Below are 26,560 nucleotides of genomic sequence, written 5' to 3'. Positions count from 1 at the left end.
ATCTCATTAGAGGGTAAGTCTGTATCCCTCCTGCCCTGGTCTAACATCTCACTAGAGGGTAAGTCTGTAAGCATCCTGCCCTGGTCTAACATCTCATTAGAGGGTAAGTCTGTAACCCTCCTGCCCTGGTCTAACATCTCACTAGAGGGTACGTCTGTAACCATCCTGCCCTGGTCTAACATCTCATTAGAGGCTACGTCTGTAACCCTACTGCCCTGGTCTAACATCTCACTAGAGGGTAAGTCTGTAACCATCTTACCCTGGTCTAACATCCCATTAGAGGGTAAGTCTGTAACCCTCCTGCCCTGGTCTAACATCTCACTAGAGGGTAAGTCTGTAACCCTCCTGCCCTGGTCTAACATCTCACTAGAGAGTGAGCAAAGTTTCCCCCTAGTGTTATGTCTAAGGAAGCCAATGAATCAGCATTCAGGGCTGACAAAAACAACAATTTATTTCCATAGTCCTGAGCTACTGATACCTTCAAACTAAAGTCCTTGCAGCCAAGATTATACTAAATAATTTCAAGTAGATGTTTGCGGTGCTAATTCCAAACAGAGTCAATGAAAAAATATATCCACAGGAAAAAGCACACACAGGATGTCAAAGTTAAAACCCTGGTCTAACATCATATCTGTCAGGGGGTAGGATCAACCTGCTCTAGGTGTCAGTGAGATGTAGGTTCAGTGTGGGGAAGGCCCTGGGACACCCCTGGTTACAGGTAAGAGACCTCAACCCCTCCTTGCAGAAATACTTCTCCAAGGCTTTTTTCAGGAGAGTTGAATCCTCTCTACTTACGTATTCCCACGCTTGTTTAGACAGTTAAGTACTGATACAGAAGTAGAGAGAAGAGAAAGTTGGAAGGGACGACACAGTGACTGGACCCCCCTCCCCATTATGAAAAATATTGCAGTTAGAGGGCAGTATAACTGCAGTATGTGGCAAATACTGAGTCCAAAATAGCCGTTTTTTTTACAGCAGTAATTTTGCAGTGTAACTGCAGTTAGAGTGCAGTATAACTGCAGTTAAACTGCAGCACACTGCAGTTATTCTGGAATTACTGCGTCCAAAATACCACAGTTGACTGCAGTTACTGCACTTTTACTGCAGTTTCAAAACAGGCAATCTTTTTTTGTAAAGGCCATCTTTCAGGAAGTTACATGGTAGAGAGCAGGGAGTGTTACCAATACACCATGGCTCTGGCACGGAAACACTTCTCTCTCTAACCCTAGCTCCATGTCCACATCCTAGCTCAACCCTAACCCTAACCCTTCACCCCTAACCCTAGCTCAATGTCCACGTCCTAGCTCAACCCTAACCTTTCACCCCTAACCCTAGCTCCATGTCCACATCCTAGCTCAACCCTAACCCTACCCTTCTTCTAGCTCTTAACCATAACCCTAACACAACCCTAACCCTAACACAACCCTAACCCTAACCCAACCCTTCTCTTAACTCTTAACCATAGCCCTAACCATAACCATGACCTTAACACCCCAGGACTTCCAGTTGTGGTGTGACCTGAGGGAGTTTGAGCAGAAGATGGGCTGCCAGTACCTGACCCATGAGGGAGACGAGGACCGCTGGAGACTCCACGCCCAGGAGAGGGGCCTGCTCTTCCCTTCTCACCTCCCCTGGACCCCCGGGCATGACGACAGCCTGTGACCCTAGGCCCAAACGTTCAAAGCTTAATGGTTGGCCAAGATGGCTACTGTATTTGTATTTGTATTTATTATGAATCCCCATTAGCTGCTGCCAAGGCAGCAACTACTCTTCCTGGGGTCCAGAAAAATTAAGGCAGTTTATTCCATTTTAAAAACATTACAGTACATTCACAGACCGTGTGCCCTCAGGCCCCTACTCCACCACTACCACATATATACAGTAGAAAATCCATGTGTACGTGTGTGTATAGTGTGTGTGTGTGTGTGTGTGTGTGTGTGTGTGTGTGTGTGTGTGTGTGTGTGTGTGTGTGTGTGTGTGTGTGTGTGTGTGTGTGTGTGTGCATGTGTCTGTGCCTATGTTTGTGTTGCTTCACAGTCCCTGAATCTGTTTTTTAAATCTAATTTTACTGCTTGCATGAGTTACTTGATGTGGAATAAAGTTCCATGTAGTCATGGCTCTATTTAGTACTGTGCACCTTCCATAGTCTGTTCTGGACTTGGGGACTGTGAAGAGACCTCTTGTGGCATGTCTTGTGGGGTATGCATGGGTGTCTGAGCTGTGTGCCAGTAGTTCAAACAGACAGCTCGGTGTATTCAACATGTCAATACCTCTCATAAATACAAGTAGTGATGAAGTCAATCTCTCCTCCACTGAGGCAGGAGAGATTGACATGCATATTATTAACATTAGCTCTCTGTGTACATCCAAGGGCCAGCTGTGCTGCCCTGTTCTGAACTAATTGCAATTTTCCTAAGTTCTTTTTTTGTGGCACCTGACCACAAGACTGGACAGTAGTCCAGGTGCGACAAAACTTGGGCCTGTAGGACCTGCCTTGTTGACAGTGCATGTCAGGAAGGTAGAGCAGCACCTTTGACCATGACAGTTTACAATCCAGGGTAACTCCAAGCAGTTTAGTCACCTCAACTTGCTCAATTTCCTCATAATTCTTTACAAGATTGAGTTGTGGTTTAGGGTTTAGTGAATTATTTGTCCCAAATATAATGCTTTTAGTTTTAGAAATATTAAGTACGAACTTATTCCTTGTCACCCACTCTGAAACTAACTGCAACTCTTTGTTAAGTGTTGCAGTCATTTCAGTCGCTGTAGTAGCTTACATGTATAGTGTTGAGTCATCCGCACACATAGACAATCTGGCTTTCCTCAAAGCCAGTGGCAATTCATTAGTAAAGATTGAAAAAAGTAAAGGGCCTAGACAGCTGCCTTGGGGAATTCCGGATTCTACCTGGATTATGTTGGAGAGGCTTCCATTAAAGAACACCCTCTGTGTTCTGTTAGACAGGTAACTCTTTATCCACAATATAGCAGAGGGTGTAAAGCCATGACACATAAGTTTTGCCAGCTGCAGACTATGATTGATAATGTCAAAGGCCGCACTGAAGTCTAACAAAACAGCCCCCACAATATGTATATTATCAATTTCTCTCAGCCAATCATCAGTCATTTGTGTAAGTGCTGTGCTTGTTGAATGTCCTTCTCTATAAGCATGCTGAAAGTTTGTTGTCAATTTCTTTTACTGTAAATAGCATTGTATCTGGTCAAAAACAATTATATCCAAAAGATTACTAAGGATTGGTAACAGGCTGATTGGTCGGCTATTTGAGCCAGTAAAGGGGGCTTTACTATTATTAGGTAGCGGAATTCCTTTTCCTTCCCTCCAAGCCTGAGGGCACATGCTTTCTAATAGGCTTAGATTGAAGATGTGGCAAATAGGAGCGACAATATTGTCTGCTGTTATCCTCAGTAATTTTCCATACAAGTTGTCATACCCCGGTGGCTGGACTAGAATACTGGTGTATTTCAGTGGTCATCAGCAAAAGCTAAATAAATTAAACTACTGTTGAACTGCTAAAGAAGCACACAGCAACCTATGTTTTTTTATGGACAAAGGTCTTCAGTCTTTAAAAAGTCTATGATTATTATGATTTTCTCCTCTAAAGGATTCCTCAATTTTCGGACTGTGGATTGAGTATTCCGTATTCTGTTGATTTATCTATTTATAAAACAATAAGAGTGTATCACATTTGTCAGCACTTATTATGAATCTACACCACACAACAGCAGTAGAGACTCTTTCTCTTTCTGTCTGTATCTGGAAGAACACCTCCCACACTCTTCTGAGAAATCAAAACTGATCCGGATCTCATCTCTCTCTCTGATTCTACTGTTTGCTGGGTTAATACAATATTTTAAAATGTTTATATTTGTTCTTGTGTCTCTCACTCATACTCTATCAATTGATTGTTATGAAGGTGTGTGTACATCTCACTGTGATTGGCTATACCATTCATTTAATTACTTCTAGAATGTTTGTCAGTTTTGTAAAGTTCCCATTTCCCCTTTTCATCATGCCTATTCATGTCCCTCTCTCTTTCCCTAATCCCCCCATGTCTCTCTCTCTCTCTTCATCTGTCTCTCTCTCTATCTCTGACTCTTTCTCTGTCTCTCCTCCTCTCTCTCTCTCTCTCTAGTCTCTCTCTCCACCCTCCTCCTCTCTCTCTCTCTACTCACTGTGTGTGTGTGTGTGTGTGTGTGTGTGTGTGTGTGTGTGTGTGTGTGTGTGTGTGTGTGTGTGTGTGTGTGTGTGTGTGTGTGTGTGTGTGTGTGTGTGTGTGTGTGTGTGTGTGCATGGGTGGATGCGTCACCCTTATCTTTACGGCAAGGAGGGATCATTACACATGAATACTACATTATACAAAGATACATTATCTCAGGAATGCTGTGCTCCTAGCATTCATATGTAGAAACCAAGTGTCTTTCAAATCTTGAAATCCTGAGGGGTAGTGAGGAGGACTTTATAGGTTTGGTTGAGGTCAGGATCAGAGTAACTACTTTCAGGCTCCACTGTTGAGATTGAGGAACTGTATCTCTGTCATATTCTCAACCCTTCTCCTGTTGAAAGAGAAAGTAAAATATAGAGTTTGCTAGTGTTTACTCTTTATAAACATTTAACTCAATAGGTTAATACTTTATGAATGTAGATATTTTTTAAATGTTCCATACATCATCTTGGAGCATTTCATCTCATTTCATCTCATTTCATCTCAAGGGTATTTAACAGCTATAAACAAAATGTAATCCCAAAACTCTAACCAATCTGTTTGGTTTTATGGCTGTCATATTATCAAGGTCAGCGGTACTGTATGACATGTCATCTAGTTATGGGGAACTACAGAGATAACAAGAGAGACAATGGCTGTGTGTCATTCCAGGAAGATGTTCACTCCCCTCTCCTCTCGTCTACTCCCCTTCACAGATCTGATAGGACTGGATATGTGAAAGCAATGTGGCGCAAACTAGATGGAGCTATTGCTTACACCTTACCAGTTGTCACAGATCGGCGAAGCGGAGTGAACGAAGGCAGAGGGAAGAAAACATCTTCCTGGAAAGACATAACACATGCAGGTTTCAACACTCCATTCCTTCCTCATAGAAGAAAACCTTCAGACACAGCTAATCAGATTGTTTAAGTTCACATTCTGTAATTTGAGAAGAGGATACTTGTCTTTATGAGAAGATGTCTTCATTGTCTGGTGAGTGTCTGTTAAATAGAACATATTTTATATTTTAGATGACATTATGGGGCGGTTTCCCGGTCAGAGCTTTAATTAAATCAGGACTAGGCTAATTCTGCTACTATTGCTTATCTTTAGATTACTGACTTCTAGACTATAGCGGCAAAAAACTCAATACTTTAATTTAAAGGGATAGTTCATGATTTTGGCAGTGAGGGCCTTTATACTGTTACGAGATGTCAAGTTAGGCATTACTTACTATGCACTGAATGGAGCTGTATGCATGCTACAGAGTGATGCTGAAGTAAAGAATAAACCACATACAAAACAATACTTCCCCGGAGTCACATGAACTCGTGGATAAAAATGTTTATGTCTCTGCGTCCAGTATGAAGGAAGTAGCTAACTGGTGTTAGCGCAATTGCTAACTAGCATTAGTGCAATGACTGGAAATCTATGGGAACAGCTAGCATGGTAGCTGTTCCTGTAGACTTCCAGTCACTGAGCTAACATTAGTTAGCATTGGCATGTGAAACTACCTATTAACTTTCTTCCTATTTGACGCAGACACAAAAAAAAGGTATCCACGAGTTCATATGACTCAGGGGAAGTAGATCAAAAAATGTGATGACGCCAGAAAGTCACATTAAAGTTTGATCCTGAGATTAACACATATATTCATTCTGCTACAAATGAGAAGTGTACAGGAGTCTTGCCATAGAGATACTCTATAGAGAATCTAGGAAGATCCATTTAGTTAACAAAGTGGGATATTTTCTTTGAACTTAAACTTTAGATACAATATAACAAAGTCAGAGAAGTTGCTTACAGATCTCCTATGTTCCTTCACTTTAGGATCAAACCAATAGACACGTTTCCTCATACAGAAAAACATTAGTCGACAAGCATGGAGAATATCTTCTTATTCATTGCTTGTAGTTCTTTTAGCAAGTGTGTCATGTAGTTTAGAAGATTAATATAGTTATTGTTAATCAACTTTTTACCACACATTTTCATTAAAGGGGCAATCAGCAGTTAATACATCCATTTTTTGAATTTTGTATTAATTATATGTACCCATTGATTCTTGAAGTACACAGACCCCTTGACTTTTTCGACATTTTGTTACGTTACAGCCTTTTTTTCAAATGTATTAAATATTTGTTTTTCCTCATCAATCTACACACAATACACCGTAATGAAAAGCGAAAACAGTTTTTTAGAAATGTTTGCAAATGTATAAAATATTAAAAACAGAAATACCTTATTTACATAAGTATTCAGACCCTTTTGTAAGGGGTGCGTACGGGCGGCAGAGAAGTCAGGCTCGGGGGGGGGGGGCAAAAACTGTGTTACCACGAAGCAGTTTAATAATAAAACCACCGGAATCAGAACAAACAATCAATGGGTACAAAACCCGTCGCACACCAGATAAACGTGCACATGCACTTACAATAAACAATTCCGGACAAGGACATGGGGGGAACAGAGAGTTAAATACACAACATGTAATGATGGAATTGAAACCAGGTGTGTGGGAAGACAAGACAAAACAAATAGAAAATGAAAAGTAGATCGATGATGGCTAGAAGACCGGCGACGCCGACCACCGAACGCTGCCCGAACAAGGAGAGGAACCAACTTCGACGGAAGTCGTGACACCTTTGCTATGAGACTAAACATTTTGCTGAGGTGCATCCTGTTACCATTGAGCATCTTTTAAATATTTCTACAACTTGATTGGAGTCCACCTGTGGTAAATTCAATTGACTGGACATGATTTGGAAAGGCACACACCTGTCTATATAAGGTCCCACAGTTGACAGTGCATGGCAGAGCAAAAAACAAGCCATGAGGTCAAAGGAATTATCCGTAGAGCTCCGAGACAGGATTGTGTCGAGGCACAGATCTGGGGAAGGGTACCAAAACATTTCTGCAGCATTGAAGATCCCCAAGAACACAGCGGCCTTCATCATTTTTTAATGGAAGAAGTTTGGAACCACCAAGACTCTTCCTAGATCTGGTCGCCCAGCCAAACTGAGCAATCGGGAGAAGGGCCTTGGTCAGGGAAAGATGAACAGAGCAAATTACAGAGATATCCTTGATGAAGCCTGCTCCAGAGTGCTCAGGACCACAGACTGGGGCGAAGGAGAGGCTTCTGGACAAGTCTCTGAATGTCCTTGAGATTCCCAGCCAGAGCCCGGACTTGAACCCGATCTGGAGAGATCTGAAAATAGCTGTGCAGCGACGCTCCTCATCCACCCTGACAGAGCTTGAGAGGCTCTGCAGAGAAGAATGGGAGAAACTTCCCAAATACAGATGTGCCAAGCTTGTAGCATCATACCCAAGAAGCTTGGAGTGTCATACCCAAGAAGACTCAAGGCTGTACTCTCTGCCAAAGTTGCTTCAACACATTTCTGAGTAAGGGTCTGAATTCTAATGTGAATGTGATTTTTCAGTTTGTTCTTTTTTATACATTTGCTAGAATTTCGAAAAACATATTTTTGCTTCATCATTATGGGCAATTGTGAATAGATTGATGAGGGGATTTTTTTTATATATATATAGTTGATTGTATTATGTATGTATGTATGTACAGTTGAAGTCGGAAGTTTACATACACTTAGGTTGGAGTCATTAAAACTCGTTTTTCAACCACTCCACAAATTTCTTGTTAACTAACTATAGTTTTGGCAAGTCGGTTAGGATATCTACGTTGAGCATGACACAAGTATTTTTCCAACAATTGTTTACAGACAGATTATTTCACTTACAATTTACTGTATCACAATTCCAGTAGATCAGAAGTTTACATACACTAAGTTGACTGTGCCTTTAAACAGCTTGGAAAATTACAGAAAATGATGTCATGGCTTTAGAAGCTTCTGATAGGCTAATTGACATCATTTGAGTAAATTGTATGTGTACCTGTGGATGTATTTCAAGGCCTACCTACAAACTCAGTGCCTCTTTGCTTGACATCATGGCAAAATCAAAAAAATCAGCCAAGACCTCAGAAGAAAAATTGTAGACCTCCACAAGTCTGGTTCATCCTTGGGAAGAATTTCCAAATGCCTGAAGGTACCACGTTCATATGTACAAACAGTAGTACGCAAGTATAAACAGCATGGGACCACGCAGCCGTCATACCGCTCAGGAAGGAGACGCATTCTGTCTCCTAGAGATGAACGTACTTTGGTGCGAAAAGTGCAAATCAATCCCAGAACAACAGCAAAGGACCTTGTGAAGATGCTGGAGGAAACAGGTACAAAAATATCTATTTCCACAGTAAAACGAGTCCTATATCAACATAACCTAAAAGGCCGTTCAGCAAGGAAGATGCCACTGCTCTAAAACCGCCATAAAAAAAGCCAGACTACGGTTTGCAACTGCACATGGGGACAAAGATTGTACTTTTTGGAGAAATGTCCTCTGGTCTGATGAAACAAAAATAGAATAGTTTGGCCATAATGATCATCGTTATGTTTGGAGGAAAAATGGGGAGGCTTACAAGCCGAAGAACACCATCCCAACCGTGAAGAACGGGGAGGAAGCATCATGTTGTGGGGGTGCTTTGCTGCAGGAGTGACTGGTGCACTTCACAAAATGGATGGCATCATGAGGGAGGAAAATTATGTGGATATATTGAAGCAACATCTCAAGACATCAGTCAGGAAGTTAAAGCTTGGTTGCAAATGGGTCTTCCAAATGGACAATGACCCCAAGCATACTTCCAAAGTTGTGGCAAAATGGCTTAAGGACAACAAAGTCAAGGTATTGGAGTGGCCATCACTTTGCCCTGACCTCAATCCCATAGAAAATTTGTGGGCAGAACTGAAAAAGCATGTGTGAGCAGGGAGGCCTAGAACCTAACTCAGTCACACCAGTTCTGTAAGGAGTAATGGGCCAAAATTCACCCAACTTATTGTTGGAAGCTTGTGGAAGTCTACCCGAAACATTTGACCCAAGTTAAACAATTTAAAGGCAATGCTACCAAATACTCATTCAGTGTATGTAAACCTCTGACCCACTGGGAATGTGATGAAATAAATAAAAGCTGAAATAAATTATTCTCTCTACTATTATTCTTACATTTCACATTATTAAAATAAAGTGGTGATCCTAACTTACCTAAGTATTAAATGTCAGGAATTGTGAAAAACTGAATTTAAATGTATTTGGCTAAGGTGTATGTAAACTTCCGACTTCAACTGTATAAGGCTGTAACGTAACAACATTTTGAAAATGTCAAGGGGTCTGAATACTTTCCCACTGCACATTATATATTATGCCTCATGAGATTAATTCACCTGTCATACCCCATCAGAACCCAAAATATATAGCTATGCTTGTTTTACTCTGTTTTTAAACAATGTAAATGTGAGCAAACATTGTTTAGCCTCAAAACATTGTTAGAACTATAATTTGTCAGATAGTAGCTCTATCTATGAATTTGAAAGTGGTTACATTTCTCCAGCCTCATCCCTCAGCTGTTTACCAAAGTAGAGGTGGGGTGACCACTTTGTTATTGTTTCAATAAAGGACTCTAGCTTTAATGTATTATTTAAGATACACTTATTTCCAAGAAATGTGTTACCAATGAATTAAGTAATGACACAGGGATCCTTTAGAGATCTTTGTGATTATACATGTATATTACTATAAATAATATCTCCAGTGTGTCAATGAAAATACATTTAAGTCATAATGACACCCCCTCCTCCCTACAGGGTCAAACCCAATGAGGATTGTGCTGCTGGGGAAAACAGGAAGTGGCAAAAGCAGTGCAGGAAACACCATCATTGGAGGAGGAGATGAGTTCAAGATAGACAGTTCAGCCAACTCCGGAACGCACAAGTGTGAAGCAAAGACCAAGATCATCAATGGAAGAAAACTCACTGTAGTAGACACACCTGGATTTTTTGACACAAACATCCCTGAAGAGGATCTGAAACCTGAACTAGTGAAATGTATTGTAGAGTGTGCTCCGGGGCCACATGCCTTTCTCATTGTACTTAAAGTGGAAAAGTACACAGTCCTCGAGGAAAGAGTCATCACAGAAATCGAGAACTTTTTTTCACGACAGATCTTCAATTATGCCACAGTTCTCTTCATTTACGGTGACCAGCTTCCTGAAGGAAAAACTATTCAGGATTTTGTGAAAACAAATAAGAAACTGAGTGAGCTTGTGGAGAAATGTGGTGGCCGCTGTCACGTCATTGACAACAAATACTGGAACACCAGTCAGCAGAGTCAGTACAGGAACAACCAGTACCAAGTAGCAGAGTTACTCAACACCATAGAGAGAGAGGACGGAGGAAGATGCTACACCAATGAGATGCTTCAAGCAGTGGAGGGAGTCATACAAGCAGAGATAGAGAGTCTTAGAGAGTCAAACAGCCAGATGTCAGAGGAAGAGATCGAAAAACTAGCCAAGGAAAGAGCGAGAGAGAAACTCCTGATCAAATTGTCAGGGGTAACAACAGGTATAGTGATAGGAGCTCTACTTGGGATTACAGGGTCATTGGCAGTAGTACTTTCTCTCTTAAGTAGTACAGCAGCAGCAGCAGCAGCAGCAGCAGCAAAAGCAGCAGCAGGAGCAGCAGGAGGAGTTGTAGGAGGAGTAGCAGGAGGAGTAGCAGGAGAAGTATCAGCAGCAGCAGGAGTAGCAGGAGTAGCAGCAGCAGCAGGAGGAGGAGTAGCAGGAGCAGTAGCAACAGCAGCAGGAGGAGGAGTAGCAGGAGGAGTAGCAACAGCAGCAGGAGTAGCAGGAGGACTAGTAGGAGGAGGAGTCGCAGGAGGAGTAGCAACAGCAGCAGGAGTAGCAGGAGGACTAGCAGGAGGAGGAGTAACGGCAGCAGGAGGGGTAGTAGGAGGAGCAGCAGCAGGAGGAGTAGCGGGAGCAACAGGAGTAGCAGGAGGAGTAGCAGCAGCAGGACTAGCAACAGCAGCAGGAGTAGCAGAAGGAGTAGTAGCAGCAGCAGCAGGAGGAGTAGCAGCAGCAGCAGAAGGAGTAGCAGGAGGAGTAGCAGCAGCAGGAGGATTAGCAGCAGCAGGAGGAGAAGCAGCTGCAGCAGGAGTAGCAGGAGCAGTAGCAGGAGGAGTGGCAGGAGGAGTAGCAGGAGGAAGCGCTGGAGGAGGAGCCGCAGCAGGAGCAGCAGTAGGAGGAGCTGGGGCAAACATTGGAGTGGGTACAGGGTTAGGCATAGCTGTTGGTTTGATAGCAGCATTAACAGGAGGAATAGGAGGGGGCATAGTTGGAGCTGCTGCAGCAGAGGGTGCAGAGACACCAGGAGAGGCAGCAGAGAAAGCAGCTGAGGCAGTATGGGAGGTGGGTAAGGCAATTTGGAAGAAGGGTCAAGGTATTGTGGACGATGTAAGATGTATGTCAGAGGGGTAGCCTACAGCAAAGTGAGTTTGAGTGATGAAAAGAAGTAGCAGGAGCACTCTAGGTATTCAGAAAACACAGGTGAAATGAGTGAATGAGTGTTAATAACCTGTGTTTCAATAGTTTACTAAACACACCAGTCAGTACTATACCACAGAAGAAGAAAAACTGTTCAAACAAATAATAAACATTTCCGACAAATCAAACCTTATAACATGACAGTGTTTTAGCAGAATTACAGTAGCACATTTTTTATTTCAATGTTTTAATTACAGTAGCACATTTTTTATTTCAGTGTTTTAACAGAATTACAGTAGGAAATGTTTGATTTCAATGTTATACAGAATTAGAGTAGCAAATGTTTGATTGCTATTTTCAAATGATTAAATGAAAAATGATTTCCTTTCAATGTAAATGATGTGATGAGTAAAATAAAAAATACCACCAAAAAAACATATTATACTGTATATAACATGCACGTCTACATCTCAAATCAAATCAAATCAAATGTATTTATATAGCCCTTCTTACATCAGCTGATATATCAAAGTGCTGTACAGAAACCCGCCTAAAACCCCAAACAGCAAGCAATGCAGGTGTAGAAGCATGGTGGCTAGGAAAACTCCCTAGAAAGGCCAAAACCTAGGAAGAAACCTAGAGAGGAACCAGGCTATGAGGGGTGGCCAGTCCTCTTCTGGCTGTGCCGGGTGGAGATTATAACAGAACATGGTCAAGATGTTAAAATGTTCATAAATGACCAGCATGGTCAAATAATAATAATCATAGTAGTTGTCGAGGGTGCAACAAGTCAGTAACACAAGAGTAAGTGTCAGTTGGCTTTTTCATAGCCGATCTTTGAGAGTATCTCTACCACATCTCTGTCATTATAATGTTGTATGAGCTGAGTACATTGGAGACAGAGAATTGGCTCATAAAATCGTATTTACCACAATGTAGATTTTATATCAGGGTTTCCCTTTTCACAGCTTACTAGATTTTAGTTTATGTAAGTGTAGTCAGTGACGTCAGCTATTACCAGCATTGTGGAAATATTAAGTTTATTCACTCAGAAATCTTCCTATTTTTTTATGATCACTATGGTATTGTCTGTATTTACTATTTTTAATGATTAAGACTTTAGGACTGTGGACTGGCATGTATTCTACACTCTGTTAATTGAATTACTTACAAAAACAATAAAATAGCTAATTGTTCACAATCTGTTGGATATTCATGTGTACATTAAAACAGTCATTTATTTAAAAGCATAAGAGCTATTTAGAGCATATTAGAGTTTTCCTTATTCAGTATCTTGTTCAGAGCAGCTCTATCTCGAAAGTAACGTGAAAGTTTAAGTTTAGGCAAGAAATGTGATTGGTTGAGTTCAAGCAAGCAATGCCATTCATCCTGTTGTAAAAGCAGATCTGCCTCAATGGCAGAAAATGAATGTGATCGGTTAAGTTTAGGCACAAGGAACCCACGTGTTACCCCCATCACCCACCACCAACCTAGCCTGGTGCAGTTGTGTAAAGTACCGCTGTAAAAATAATGTAGTACTACTGTGATGGAAATTATAATTATAATAACCAATTTCTGTGTTATATTTGTGCTTTTTGTATAAACCAGTTTCTGTGTTCATGCAAGTGACTGATTGAATGAATCCTCACTATCAGTATCTGCAATTTGGCAGTACACCCAGAACCTTGTTTAGAGAAACGGATGTAACAGTTTCAAGGCCTCAGCTCAGAGAACAGAAGCCTTGTGAGGTATTGGTCTGTCACATGCATGACCCACAATTTGTCGTCACATGAATGAAGCAAACTTTTATTCTGAATGGCGAATAAACTAAATCATGCAAATGGAACGTGTCAGTATCTAAGGGAACTAACTGGACTGACCCGTGAGAGCTCACTTCAGACCGGTACTTTATGCATCTAAGTTTGACGGTGACCTCTCCAGCTTGCTAACCATAAACAATGATTCATTTCAGATTGACTTTGAGTGTCCCTGTGTAAGAACTTCCACAGCACGGCTGAAGTCGTTTTTTGGGGGTATCTGTACTCTACTTTACTATATATATTTTGGACAACTTTTACGTTTTACTTCACTACATTCCTAAAGAAAATGATGTACTTTTTACTCCATACATTTTGATATGATAGTTTGGTCAGGGCGTGGCAGGGGGTGTTTGTTTTGTGTGTTTTGGGTTGATCTATGTTATTCTATTTCTATTTTTAAATATCTAGTTTTACTGTTTCTATGTTGGAATTGTTTGGGGTTGGTCTCTAATTGGAGGCAGCTGAATCTCATTGCCTCTGATTAGAGCCCATATTTATGTAGGGGTTTTCTCATTGTGTTTTGTGGGTGGTTAATTTCTGTTTTGTATTACTTACGTGACAGAACTGTTTGGCTGTTGTTATTGGTTTCTTTGTTTCAGTGTTCAGATCAAAATAAATACATGATGAGCACTAACCTTGCTGCACCTTGGTCTACTCCATTTGACAGCCGTTACAATGATGTAATGAGTAAAATGAAAAATAACCTTCCAGAAGGACAACCATTGCTGCAGTACTCCACCAATCATGCCAGATGGAAACCTCTCCTCAGTAAAAGGCACATGACAGCCTGCTTAGAGTTTGCCAAAAGGCAGCTAAAGGACTCTCAGACCATGAGAAACAAGGTTCTCTGGTCTGATGGAACCAAGATTGAACCCTGAATTCCAAGTGTCACGTCTGGAGGAAACCTGTCACCATCCCTACGGTGAAGCATGGTGGTGGCAGCATCATGCTATGGGGATGTTTTTCAGCGGCAGGGACTGGGAGACTAGTCAAGATTGAGGGAAAGACGAATGGAGCAATGTACAGAGATCCTTGATGAAAACCTGCTCCAGAGCATTTAGGACCTCAGACTGGAGCGAAGGTTCACCTTCCAAAAGAACAATGACCCAAAGCACACAACCAAGACAACGCAGGAGTGGCTTTGGGACAAGTCTCTGAATGTCATTGAGTGGCACAGCCAGAGCCCGGAATTGAACCCGATCTAACATCTCTGGAGAGACCTGAAAATAGCTGTGCAGTGACGCTCCCAATCCAACCTGATAGAGCTTGAGATGATCTGCAGAGAAGAATGGGAGAAAATCCCCAAATACAGGTGCGCCAATCTTTTTTGCAACAAGGCACTAAAGTAATAATTCAAAAAAAATGTGCCAAAGCAATTCACTTTTGTCCTGAATACAAAGTGTTATGTTTGGGGCAAATCTAGTACAACACATTACTGAGTACCACTGTCCATATTTTCAAGCATAGTGTTAGCTGCATTATGTTGTGGGTATGCTTGTAATCATTCAGGACTGGGAAGATTTTCAGTATAAAAATAAACAGAGTAGAGCTAAGCACAGGCAAGAAAGAAGAAAACCTGGTTCAGTCTGATTTCCAACAGACACTGGGAGACAAATTCACCTTTCAGCAGGACAATAACCTACAACATGAGGCCAAATATATACTGGAGTTGCTTACCAAGACGACATTGAATGTTTCCGAGTGGCCTAGTTACAGTTTTGACTTAAATCAGCTTCATAATCTATGGCAAGAATTAATAATGGCTGTCTATCAATGATCAACAACCAACTTGACAGAGCTTGAAAAATGTAAAAAACAATAATGCCGAAAGGCAGCTAAGACATACCCTGAAATAATCACAGCTGTAATCACTGCCAAAAGGGATTCTAACATTTATTGACTCAGGGGGTTGAATACTTATCTAATCAAGATATATTAACTTGTTTTACAAATGTTAAAAAATTCTCCCACTTTGACAATACAGAGAATTTTGTGTAGGTCGTTGACAAAAATATGACAATTATATACATTTTAATACTTTCTGAAGGCACTATAAGTCTTACTAATCTTACAGTCACATTACAGTGTTTACATTTATACAAGTCTTACTGTTCTAGTATTTATTTTTAATTAATTATTTACTCATTATTTAATGTCCAGGAACTATCCTGGAAATTGGTTGTACTTCTGAACAGTTGCAACTGGTCTAACTTCAACAGTATTGCCACTCCTTTTATGGTGAATGATGGGAAATAAAAACACAACACAAAACTTCACATAGTAATATAGTTTCCCTTTTTTCATTTATTCCAAGGTGTGTGTCTTTAACTTTGAAATGGATTCTGTGGAAGCAAGCTCTTGGAGTGGGTGAACAGAATAAAGTGAGGAGGAGAGGAGGAGAGGAGGGGCATAATAGAGAAGACAGATGAGGAAAATAAAGAATTCATACACATGGGAGTTACTGATGCTGTCTCTGTCCCAAATGACACCCTATTCCCTACGTAGTAAACTTGGTTACTTTGGATCAGGTCAAAAGTAGTGCACTACATAGGGAATAGGGTGCCATTTTGGCCTAACTATGGTTCACCATATCTCTTTACCTGATGTCCTGTCTCCCGCCCTCTCTCTCTCTCTCTCTTGCTCTCTCTCTCGTTCTCGCTCTCTCTCTCATTCTCGCTCTCTCTCTCTCTCGCTCTATTTAACACCTCTCTCTGTCTTTCTCTCCTCTCAAAACGCACAGCAAACAGACAACCGCAATACGAAGGGAGTGATGATAGAGGGTGACAGAGGAGAGAGGTGACGTCCTATCCTCCAAACAAAATGAGCTTTCCTGTCTGCAGGGTGACGGGTGACCAGTGGTTAACTAACTCTTATCCACAATGCATTACTCAGGTTGCTCTCTCTTGTTGGGCCTATGGGGGGGTCTCATCAGATCTACTGCATTCATTTAGGGTGCGTCCAAAATAATCCCTAAAATCACAGGCTAAATTTGATAATTGACAACTAATGTTAACATAACATTAATGGTTGACAACAGGTACTACGGTCTGTCTTCCTGTCTGTCTGTCTGAGTTGAAGGTGAGCTTGAGACTATGGCTTCTTACACATAATATAACTCAACATGTATATCTTGGACAGTTGGGATTCCTACTTAATGACAACGTTATGAAAACATTGGCACAACGTTACAAGTTTCTATGGAAAGGGAGGGGCATATCTTTTGGGATAAGGGGTGCTATAAAGAATTTGGGGTGTAAGGGGGGATTCAACCATTCAGATTGGACAGCATTTCCACTACAGTATAAACACAATACGCATCTGCATCAATACATAACCAACCAATCTTCTTCCACATTTTTGTAAGCCATTCTACCAAAACATATTTGAATATTCTGAGAGGAGGACAGGTGTGAATTCTTAGAAAAAAAGGTGCTATCTGGAACCTAAAAGGGTTATTCGGCTGTCCCTATAGGAGAGCCCTTTGAAGAACCCTTTTTGGTTCCAGGTAGAACCCTTTTGGAACCCTTTTTTCTAAGAGTGTAGGGCTGGGGGCTTTGCTCCAATACTCTGCTACTGTTCAACAATTGTAGTATTTTTCTTTATTTCCGTTGTTTCTTTGTGATCTCTCTGTCCTGTTGATCATACTAAAGGGCAGTTAATGTGAAGCGGATTATCGTGTGACTCCAGGTATTCTGGCTCATCAGGCACTTGGTGCAGTACAGATGACAGTGTGAATGAGAGAGGGATGACAGTTAAACATTAAGATATCCAGACAGAGCTAAACAGGACATGGTGAGTCTCTGAGTTTTGATCTGAGTAAAGCCTCCCACCCTCTCCTCCTCTCTGGGCAGTGTGGACAACATGGGGAAAGGTTTAATATGATGGAAACTTCAGATGACTGAGAGGAGAAGGATAGAGGGAGGACGAGGAAGGGGAAAGAGGAGGAGAGGAGAAGGGAGAGGGAAACAAGTCGCTCTCTCCATACAGGAGAGGGGGAAGATGAAGGGAGGAGAAAAGGAAGAGGAGGAGGAGGAGGAGAGGGGGTTTACAAGTCGCTCTCTCCGTAGAGAGCGCTGGAGAAGGAGATGTAGTCGAGGGCTCCGGCTGGGCCGTCAGCTCCAATGTACCTGGTAATAGATATACATTATATTACTAGAGAGGTCTACTGTACATGGTCATAGATATACATTATATTACTAGAGAGGTCTAATGTACCTGGTTATAGAGATACATTATATTACTAGAGAGGTCTAATGTACCTCGTTATAGAGATACATTATATTACTAGAGAGGTCTAATGTACCTGGTTATAGAGATACATTATATTACTAGAGAGCTCTAATGTACCTCGTTATAGAGATACATTATATTACTAGAGAGCTCTAATGTACCTCGTTATAGAGATACATTATATTACTAGAGAGCTCTAATGTACCTGGTTATAGAGATACATTATATTACTAGAGAGGTCTAATGTACCTGGTTATAGAGATAAAATATATTACTAGAGAGGTCTAAAGTACCTGGTTATAGAGATACATTATATTACTAGAGAGGTCTAATGTACCTGGTTATAGAGATACATTATATTACTAGAGAGGTCTAATGTACCTGGTCATAAAGATAAATGATATTACTAGAGAGGTCTAATGTACCTGATTATAGATATACATGATATTACTAGAGTGGCCTGTGTCATAGCTGATTATGTTTTACGTTATGATGCTAGGATGCCAATGTCCATTCTAGTGTTATATGTAATTCTGTGTACCTGGTCATGCGGCTGATGCAGTACTCTGCCTGCTCTGGGGGCAGCTCCCTGCGTAGCTCATCAACCGTGATGTAGGACTGGAAGAGAAGAGGCATATATTTATTTAATTTATTCCATTTGTATGTATTTATTTCATTTTACCAGGTTGTCCCACAGAAGTCCAAAGACCTCTTTCTCAAGGGAGACCGAGACCTGGCTACATTACAATGTTCTAGGTCACCTTGTCTGAGGCCAGGATCTTGAAGGAGGCCATGACCTGATCGGCTGTATCTGTCTCGGCTGTCTCGCGGGTCATGAAGTCGATAAAGGCCTGGAAGGTGACCACGCCCGTGTTGTTGGAATCCACCAGCGTCATGATGCGGGCAAACTCCACCTCACCCTATTGGACAGGACAACACATTAGAGTAAATTAGAACACCTCACCCTATTGGACGACACCTTAGAGTAGAGTAGAAAACGTTATTGTCATTAAAACTGCAATATGTAACTTCTTGGGCGACCCGACCAAATTCACATAGAAATGTGAGTTATAGATCTCATTCTCATTGAATGCAAATCTAAGGAGTGTCAGATCTGTTCTATGTGCACTATTTCTATGCTTCATGCTCTTAAATTTCGTTTTTGCATTTTTTACTTTCAGTTTTGTACACCAGTTTCAAACAGCTGCCAATACATTACTGTAGGTTATTGAAAATATATTTCACAGCGGTTTATTTGGTACAATGATTCTCTACACTTGTTTGTTTTGTCACATAAACTGAAATTAGGCACACTATTCGAATTTTATCAACCAGGAAATGGTGGAGCGATTTCTGCATATTGCACCTTTAAATGGTTTGTAATTAATTAAAGCATTCACTCCATTCCAGCCATTATTAATAGCTGTCCTCCCCTCACCAGCCTCCTGTGAAAGGGACTGTTGTATGGGAAGCTACTTCCTGTTGGCAGCTAGGCTACTCACCAGATCGTAACCCATGGAGATGAGACAGGCGCGGAAGTCGTCTGGGTCCATCATGCCGTTTCTCTTCTGAGAGAGACAGAACACAACCATCAGTGTTTATGATTGGACGTTATGACCAATGTAATGATCCATTATGTGAACGCTACACGCTAGTGATACAGTAACACTCTGTGAGGAGGAACCACTATGATGGGAAGAAACCACTAAATATTCCAACATTCACACTTAAAACAACCACATTTCACAGTCATTGCAAGTAAAAACTTCTTCAAATCGGCCGCTATCTGAAAAATCAGAGCCAGGACAAGAGAAAAGACAAGTGTGAGATCAAGAAAAGCAAGTCCAAGAACAATAAACTGTTTTAGTTTCATTACCCTGTCGAAGTGGTTGAAGGAGGCACGGAACTCGTTGAGCTGCTCCTGACTGATGCCCTTGGCGTCGCGGGTCAAGATCTGGTTCTCCACCTCGTTGATGGTGCGGGCGATGGTGGTCAGGAGCTGCTCCCAGCCCACACGGATATGCTGCCGAGGTGAGAGGAATGAGCGAGGAAGAGAGGGAGAGAAGAAGAGGAAGGGAGATGAAGGGTTTGGATAGTTGGTAAGCATCATAGGTCTACCAAGTTGGGGGTTAGTATGTGAGTGGCTGGGATGGTTGTAACATCTAGACTAAAGTAGCAGCGTTATGTTTATTCATATGCATAGGGATCTTCTCCGGAGTAGTTTATATGGTGTCAAATATTTATGTTACTTGGGTTGGGTACCTTTACAGCAGGGCTCTCCAAACCTGTTCCTGGAAAGCTGCTGTCCAGTAGGTTTTCACTTCAACCCTAATCTAGTGCACCTGATTTGAATAATTAGCTTCCTGAATCAAGTTAGTAATAACTGGGGTTGGAGCGGAAACCTAAAGGCCGGTAGCTCTCCAGGAATAATTTAGGAAGTATACAATACTTGATACGACCTCCATGGTGTATTTGGTTGTGTTGTGTAGTTGTCTAGTTGTGTGTTGTGTAGTTGTCTAGTTGTGTGTTGTCTAGTTGTGTGTTGTGTGTTGTGTAGTTGGTTGTGTTGTGTAGTTGTCTAGTTGTGTGTTGTGTAGTTGTGTGTTGTGTAGTTGGTTGTGCTGTGTAGTTATGCGTTCTGGTACCTCCATGGTGTAGTTGGTGTGCTTGTTATCGAAGATGAGGGACTCTTGGCTGAGCTGGTGGTCTCCCTCCAGCTTGTCAATGTTACACTTGTAGTTGATAATGTTTTGTTCATACTGCTTCAGGCTGTTCATCTGTTCCTCTAGAGACCCAGCAATGTCCACAGACACATGACCAATCTCCTATCGAGGGAGAGCGGAAGGAGGAGAGGGGAGAGGGGAAGGAGGAGAGGGGAGAGGGGAAGGAGGAGAGGGGAGAGGGGAAGGAGGAGAGGGGAGATGGGGTGGGGAGGAGAATGGGGAGGCAGTCGAGGGGGAGGGAGGGGGTGAGGAAGGAGGTTGAGGGGGAGAGGGAAGGGGGAAGGGGGAGAAGAGAATGGGGAGGAGGTAGAGGGGGAGAGGGAAGGGGGAAGGGGGAGGAGGTAGAGGGGGAGAGGAGGAAACAAAGGTGAGAAAGGAGAGGGAAACATGATGAGTGTTGAAGGTTTTGTGGTTGAGGTTTACAGTATGCAATAATACAACACAACTTTATTAATTTCTTTAGTGAAATTAGCTCAGTATCCATTAATTGCACATTTTGGAGGAGGTGGTGAACCCCTGCATGTTCGGGGTTCGAGTTCTAAGGACACCAGCAGTATGATCTCTATCATTGAATCTCTTGATCCTCTGCCTGAGAACACCTTGTTAGTTACTTTTGATGTTGAGTCGTTATATACAAATATTCCGCATGAGGGCGGTATTGAAGCCATGGAACATTTTCTTCTGCAACGTGACCCTAATGAGCTACCTTCCAGTGCCTGCATTGTAACATTGGCTGAAATAGTACTCACACATAACTATTTCATGTTTCTAAATGATTTCTTTATTCAGACGAAGGGTACTGCTATGGGATCCCCCATGGCTCCTAACTATGCTAATTTGTATGTGGGTTACATGGAGAAACAATCCATTTTCAACCCTCTCAAAAATGTTTTCTTGCCTAACATCATTATTTGGAAACGGTATATTGACGATATTTTTGTTCTATGGAGGGGTGATGCAGAACTGCTCCAGGCGTTTTATGCTTTTCTTAACTCCTGTTCTGAACATTTGAGATTTACTATGCAATCTGATACACGTCAAATCAGTTTTCTTGATCTTCTGATCTTGTGTGAAAATAGTGTTCTATACACTGATCTTTACAGGAAACCTACTGATCGTAACAGTTTGTTGAGGGCTGATAGTTGTCACCCACTTCCCTTGAAAAATTGTTTGCCCTACAGCCAATTCTGTCGAATCAAAAGAATTTGTATTAAACAATCAGATTTCGACAGAAATATGGCTGAGACTCAGGATAAGTTCAAGGAGAGGGGGTACAAAAATGATCAGATTAATATTGCCATTGAGAAAATTCAAAACAAAACGAGACATGACCTTTTTCAAGGTCAGTCTCGCAAAAAGACGCATTCTTGCGTTCTCACTACCCGCTATTCAAAGTGCTCTGAACAAATTAAAGGAATCGTTCACAAACATTGGCACATTCTGAAATATGATGATAGTCTCGGTAATGTGTTTTCTGATCTTCCCCTGGTCGTATTCTCGCGGGGCAGAAATCTCAGAGACCAATTGGTACACTCTGATTTACCACCCCAAGATATTCCTGAACAACGCCTATTTGCGCCCATACTGGATGGAAATTACAAGTGTAATGGCTGTGCTCAATGCAATGGCACTTATAAATGTCGATCCTTCAAACACCCCCAAACAGGGAAATCTATCCCAATTAAAGGTGTTATTACGTGTTCCACTAAGGCAGTTATTCATCTTATAACTTGTCCCTGTGGTAAAAATTATGTGGGTAAAACAAAGCGTGAATTAAAAGTACGTATCTCAGAGCACCGGAGCACCATTAGGTGCAAAAACTTGACTTACCCAGTTGCGGCCCACTTTTTGGAAGCAAACCATTCGATTTCGTCTCTGCGCTATATTGGCATCGAACATGTCACCCTTCCTAGGAGAGGGGGTGACCTTGATAATTTATTGTTAAAACGAGAGGCTGCCTGGATCTTTAATTTAAAGACCCTTGCTCCCTTCGGTCTCAACATAGACTTTGATCTGAAGCCATTCTTGTGATTATTGTGATTTGAAAACATTGTAATTGTTTGTTAGATACATTTTAGACTACAAATGCTATGATCGTATGTTATCCATTTGTTTGTCTTTTTGTATGTTCTTTGTATACCATTTTTTTAAATATTTGAGTTAACCAATGATATTAGGCCATACTTGGCCATGATTACAAACACCTGTGTGTCTCTTGACACTATATAAATGACTCATCTCCAGTGTTTGTGATGGGTTATTAAATTGTTGCATCTGAGCTCTTAGAGTGTGCGGCTTTCCTTTATTTTCCGGGGTTCGAGTTCTAGCTGTAATTGTACCTCCATCTTGGTCTGGATCCAGGGTCCAATAATGTTGGCCTGGGCAGCGAACTGGCGCCTCAGCCTCTCGTTGGCCTGCTGCCTGGCTACCTCCTCCTGCAGCATCTGGTCCCTGAGAGGAACAAGGTGCTTCACCTACGGAGGGAGACAGGGACATTGGTCGTCAAAACACTGGAAGAGATGAAATCGCGTTACTCTGTTACTCTAGAGACTAACCCTTTGCCATTAAGCAACTTATATCTTCAATGTGTGAGAAAAAATACCAGCATTATTGTCATTGTATTGTGACAGCAAATCTTGACTGCACAATCTGGAGTGCACAAACCTAGCTAGGGAAAAAGACATCCTTCTCTTTTGGCTTCTCAGTGTGTTATGGTCACCGCCTTAGTGTAGGGGTTCACTCCTGACAGATTAATACTACTACTACTACTACTACTACTACTACTACTACTACTACTACTACTACTACTACTACTACTACTACTACTACTACTACTACTACAACAATAACACTTGTCACGTCCTGACCAGTAAAGAGGTTGTTTGTTATTGTAGTTTGGTCAGGACGTGGCAGGGGGTGTTTGTTTAGAGTGTTTCGGGGTTTGTTGGGCTATGTTCTTTGTTAGTCTATTTCTATGTTAGTTCTAGTATGTCTATTTCTATGTGGTGTTTATTGGGTTGACCTTCAATTGGAAGCAGCTGCTCCTCGTTGCTTCTAATTGAAGGTCCTATTTAAGAGGGGTGTTTTTTCTATGGGATTTGTGGGTAGTTATTTCCTGTTTTGTGTTCGTGCACCTGACGGGACTGTTTAGTGTCATTTGTTGTTTTTTGTATACGTGTTTCTTTTGTTTTCCTTCTTCAATAAAAAAAGAAGAGGAGTTTACATATTCCCGCTGCGTTTTGGTCCAATGCCTACGACACCCGTGACAACACTACTACTACTACTACTATACTACTACTATTACTACCACCACCACTACTACTACTACTACTACTACACTACAATACCACTACTACTACTACTACTTCTGCTGCTACTACTACTACTACCACTATTACTACAACAATAACACTACTATGACTACTACTACCACTATTGCTACTACTACAACAATAACACTACTACGACTATTACTACCACTATTGCTACTACTACAACAATAACACTACTACGACTACTACTACCACTATTGCAACTACTACAACAATAACACTACTACGACTACTACTACCACTATTGCTACTACTACAACAATAACACTACTACGACTACTACTACCACTATTGCTACTACTACAACAATACCACTACTACTTCTGCTGCTACTACTACTACCACTATTACTACGACAATAACACTACTACTACTACTACTACTACTTCCACTATTACTACAACAATAACACTACTACGACTACTACTACCACTATCGCTACTACTACAACAATAACACTACTACGACTACTACTACTACTACTGCTACTACTATTATACTACTACAATACCACTACTACTACTATACTATGGTAGTGTTGTACTCACGGTCTCCCACTTGTTGGTGATATCCTGGGGTGAGAGGTTGGTGTAGGGGTTGACTCCTGACAGCTTGATGCCGTAGGTCTGAGCGATCTTTACGATCTCACTCTGGATGCCCATGGTGGCCATGCGCTCCTTATCAGCCTCTGGCAGGGTGGCCTTGAACTGGTCATGGGCTGTGATCAGAGACTGGAGAGGAGAGGGGGATGAGAGGAAGAGAGGAGGAGAAAAGGAGTGAGAATGGAGGGATACAGTGGGAAGTAGTGATAGAGAGAGAGAGGAGAGTCCATCACACAGTTAATGTTACAGTATGTATTGTACGCACACACACACGCACATGCAGACACAAACACAGACACACAGACCGACACACACGCACACACATACATGGATCTCCTCGGTGCTGTGGACGATGAACATGTCCTGCAGATCCTCCATGGCTCCATCCATCCAGTTGTTGAAGGGCGCCGCCCTCTTCGCGAACTCCAGGTAAAGCTGGTCGATGGTCTCCCACAGTTTCTCCACACGCTGGGAAACATAATATTACTACTACTCCTACTATAACTCCAGGTTTCTCCACACGCTGGGAAACATATAATATTACTACTACTCCTACTATAACTCCAGATTTCTCCACACGCTGGGAAACACATAATATTACTACTACTACTACTATAACGCCAGGTTTCTCCACACGCTGGGAAAGACATTTAACATCAGTACACAGTATGAAGCCATCACTACTACTACAACTGCTGCTAATACTAGTAACTTGACTAAGTAGTCCCTGTAATACATGTAATAGCTTGACATGACCCCAACTAGTTGTTACCACTAGTTGTTATCACTAGTTGTTACCACTAGTTGTTACCACTAGCTGTTACCACTAGTTGTTACCACTAGCTGTTACCACTAGTTGTTACCACCAGTTGTTACCACCAGTTGTTACCACCAGTTGTTACCACCAGTTGTTATCACCAGTTGTTACCACCAGTTGTTACCACCAGTTGTTACCACCAGTTGTTACCACTAGTTGTTACCACTAGTTGTTACCACTAGTTGTTACCTCTAGTTGTTACCTCTAGTTGTTACCTCTAGTTGTTACCACTAGTTGTTACCACTAGTTGTTACCTCTAGTTGTTACCACTAGTTGTTATCACTAGTTGTTACCTCTAGTTGTTACCACTAGTTGTTACCACTAGTTGTTACCACTAGTTGTTACCACTAGTTGTTACCGCTAGTTGTTATCGCTAGTTGTTACCGCTAGTTGTTACCGCTAGTTGTTATCGCTAGTTGTTACCACTCGTTGTTATCGCTAGTTGTTACCACTAGTTGTTACCACTAGTTGTTACCTCTAGTTGTTACCACTAGTTGTTACCACTAGTTGTTACCACCAGTTGTTACCACTAGTTGTTACCACTAGTTGTTACCACTAGTTGTTACCTCTAGTTGTTACCTCTAGTTGTTACCACTAGTTGTTACCACTAGTTGTTACCTCTAGTTGTTACCACTAGTTGTTACCTCTAGTTGTTACCACTAGTTGTTACCACTAGTTGTTACCACTAGTTGTTACCACTAGTTGTTACCACTAGTTGTTACCGCTAGTTGTTATCGCTAGTTGTTACCGCTAGTTGTTACCGCTAGTTGTTATCGCTAGTTGTTACCACTCGTTGTTATCGCTAGTTGTTACCACTAGTTGTTACCACTAGTTGTTACCTCTAGTTGTTACCACTAGTTGTTACCACTAGTTGTTATCACTAGTTGTTACCACTAGTTGTTACCTCTAGTTGTTACCACTAGTTGTTACCACTAGTTGTTACCTCTAGTTGTTATCAGAAGGGCCACATAGTCAGAAAAACTCCTGGCTCATGGTGGCTCAGTTGGTTGAGGGTTCAATTCCTGCTGGGATCACATTCTCCAACTAAAAGTGTATGTACCTGCTGTTCGGTAAGTTGGTTTTGATAAGAGTATCTGCTATGTGGCATACTAAATATGACTATAGTGTGTAGTGCAGAGAACCTCCTGTAGCCTCTTCTGGGTGAGGGTACCCAGGTTGTCCCACTGTGTGTGTGTGTGTGTGGAGTGAGTGAGTGAGTGAGTGAGTGAGTGAGTGAGTGAGTGAGTACCTCCAGAGAGTCTCTTCTCTTCTGGGTGAGGGTACCCAGGTTGTCCCACTGGTCACAGATGCCCTGGCAGCGGGTGTTCACTGAGGACGCATCATGGTAGTCCAGCTCACTGGGAGAGGAACACTCTGATCACTATCACTGATCACATCATGGTAGTTCATCTCACTGGGAGAGGAACACTCTGAC

The 26,560-nt window shown here is 41.7% G+C and overlaps 2 protein-coding genes across 2 annotated transcripts in view; one reads left to right on the top strand and one right to left on the bottom strand.

Moving 5' to 3' along the window:
- The first annotated feature begins 5,019 nt into the window (after nt 1–5,019).
- Nucleotides 5,020–17,147, top strand: LOC115194969 (GTPase IMAP family member 4-like). Its single transcript, XM_029754871.1, has 3 exons — nt 5,020–5,213; nt 9,926–10,842; nt 17,109–17,147. Exons 1-3 carry the CDS (start codon nt 5,198–5,200, stop codon nt 17,145–17,147), a joined length of 972 nt encoding a protein of 323 aa, XP_029610731.1. The 5' UTR covers nt 5,020–5,197.
- Nucleotides 15,694–26,560, bottom strand: part of actn3b (actinin alpha 3b) — a 60,070-nt gene continuing 49,203 nt past the window's right edge. Inside the window, exons 13-22 of the mRNA XM_029754182.1 lie at nt 26,375–26,483; nt 24,636–24,776; nt 24,255–24,437; nt 22,714–22,848; nt 20,297–20,476; nt 19,528–19,674; nt 19,154–19,219; nt 18,413–18,571; nt 18,193–18,269; nt 15,694–17,548 (exon numbers count right to left, since the gene is read on the bottom strand). Coding sequence (XP_029610042.1) covers nt 17,467–17,548; nt 18,193–18,269; nt 18,413–18,571; nt 19,154–19,219; nt 19,528–19,674; nt 20,297–20,476; nt 22,714–22,848; nt 24,255–24,437; nt 24,636–24,776; nt 26,375–26,483 — 1,279 coding nt within the window. The 3' untranslated portion in view covers nt 15,694–17,466. The remainder of the gene's footprint in view (nt 17,549–18,192; nt 18,270–18,412; nt 18,572–19,153; nt 19,220–19,527; nt 19,675–20,296; nt 20,477–22,713; nt 22,849–24,254; nt 24,438–24,635; nt 24,777–26,374; nt 26,484–26,560) is intronic.

This window comes from Salmo trutta, chromosome 5 (genome assembly GCF_901001165.1).
Source record: "Salmo trutta chromosome 5, fSalTru1.1, whole genome shotgun sequence".
NCBI classification, from domain to species: domain Eukaryota; kingdom Metazoa; phylum Chordata; class Actinopteri; order Salmoniformes; family Salmonidae; genus Salmo; species Salmo trutta.
The sequence above is the reverse complement of the archived record's forward strand: the minus strand, read 5'-3'. Positions and strand labels throughout refer to the sequence as shown.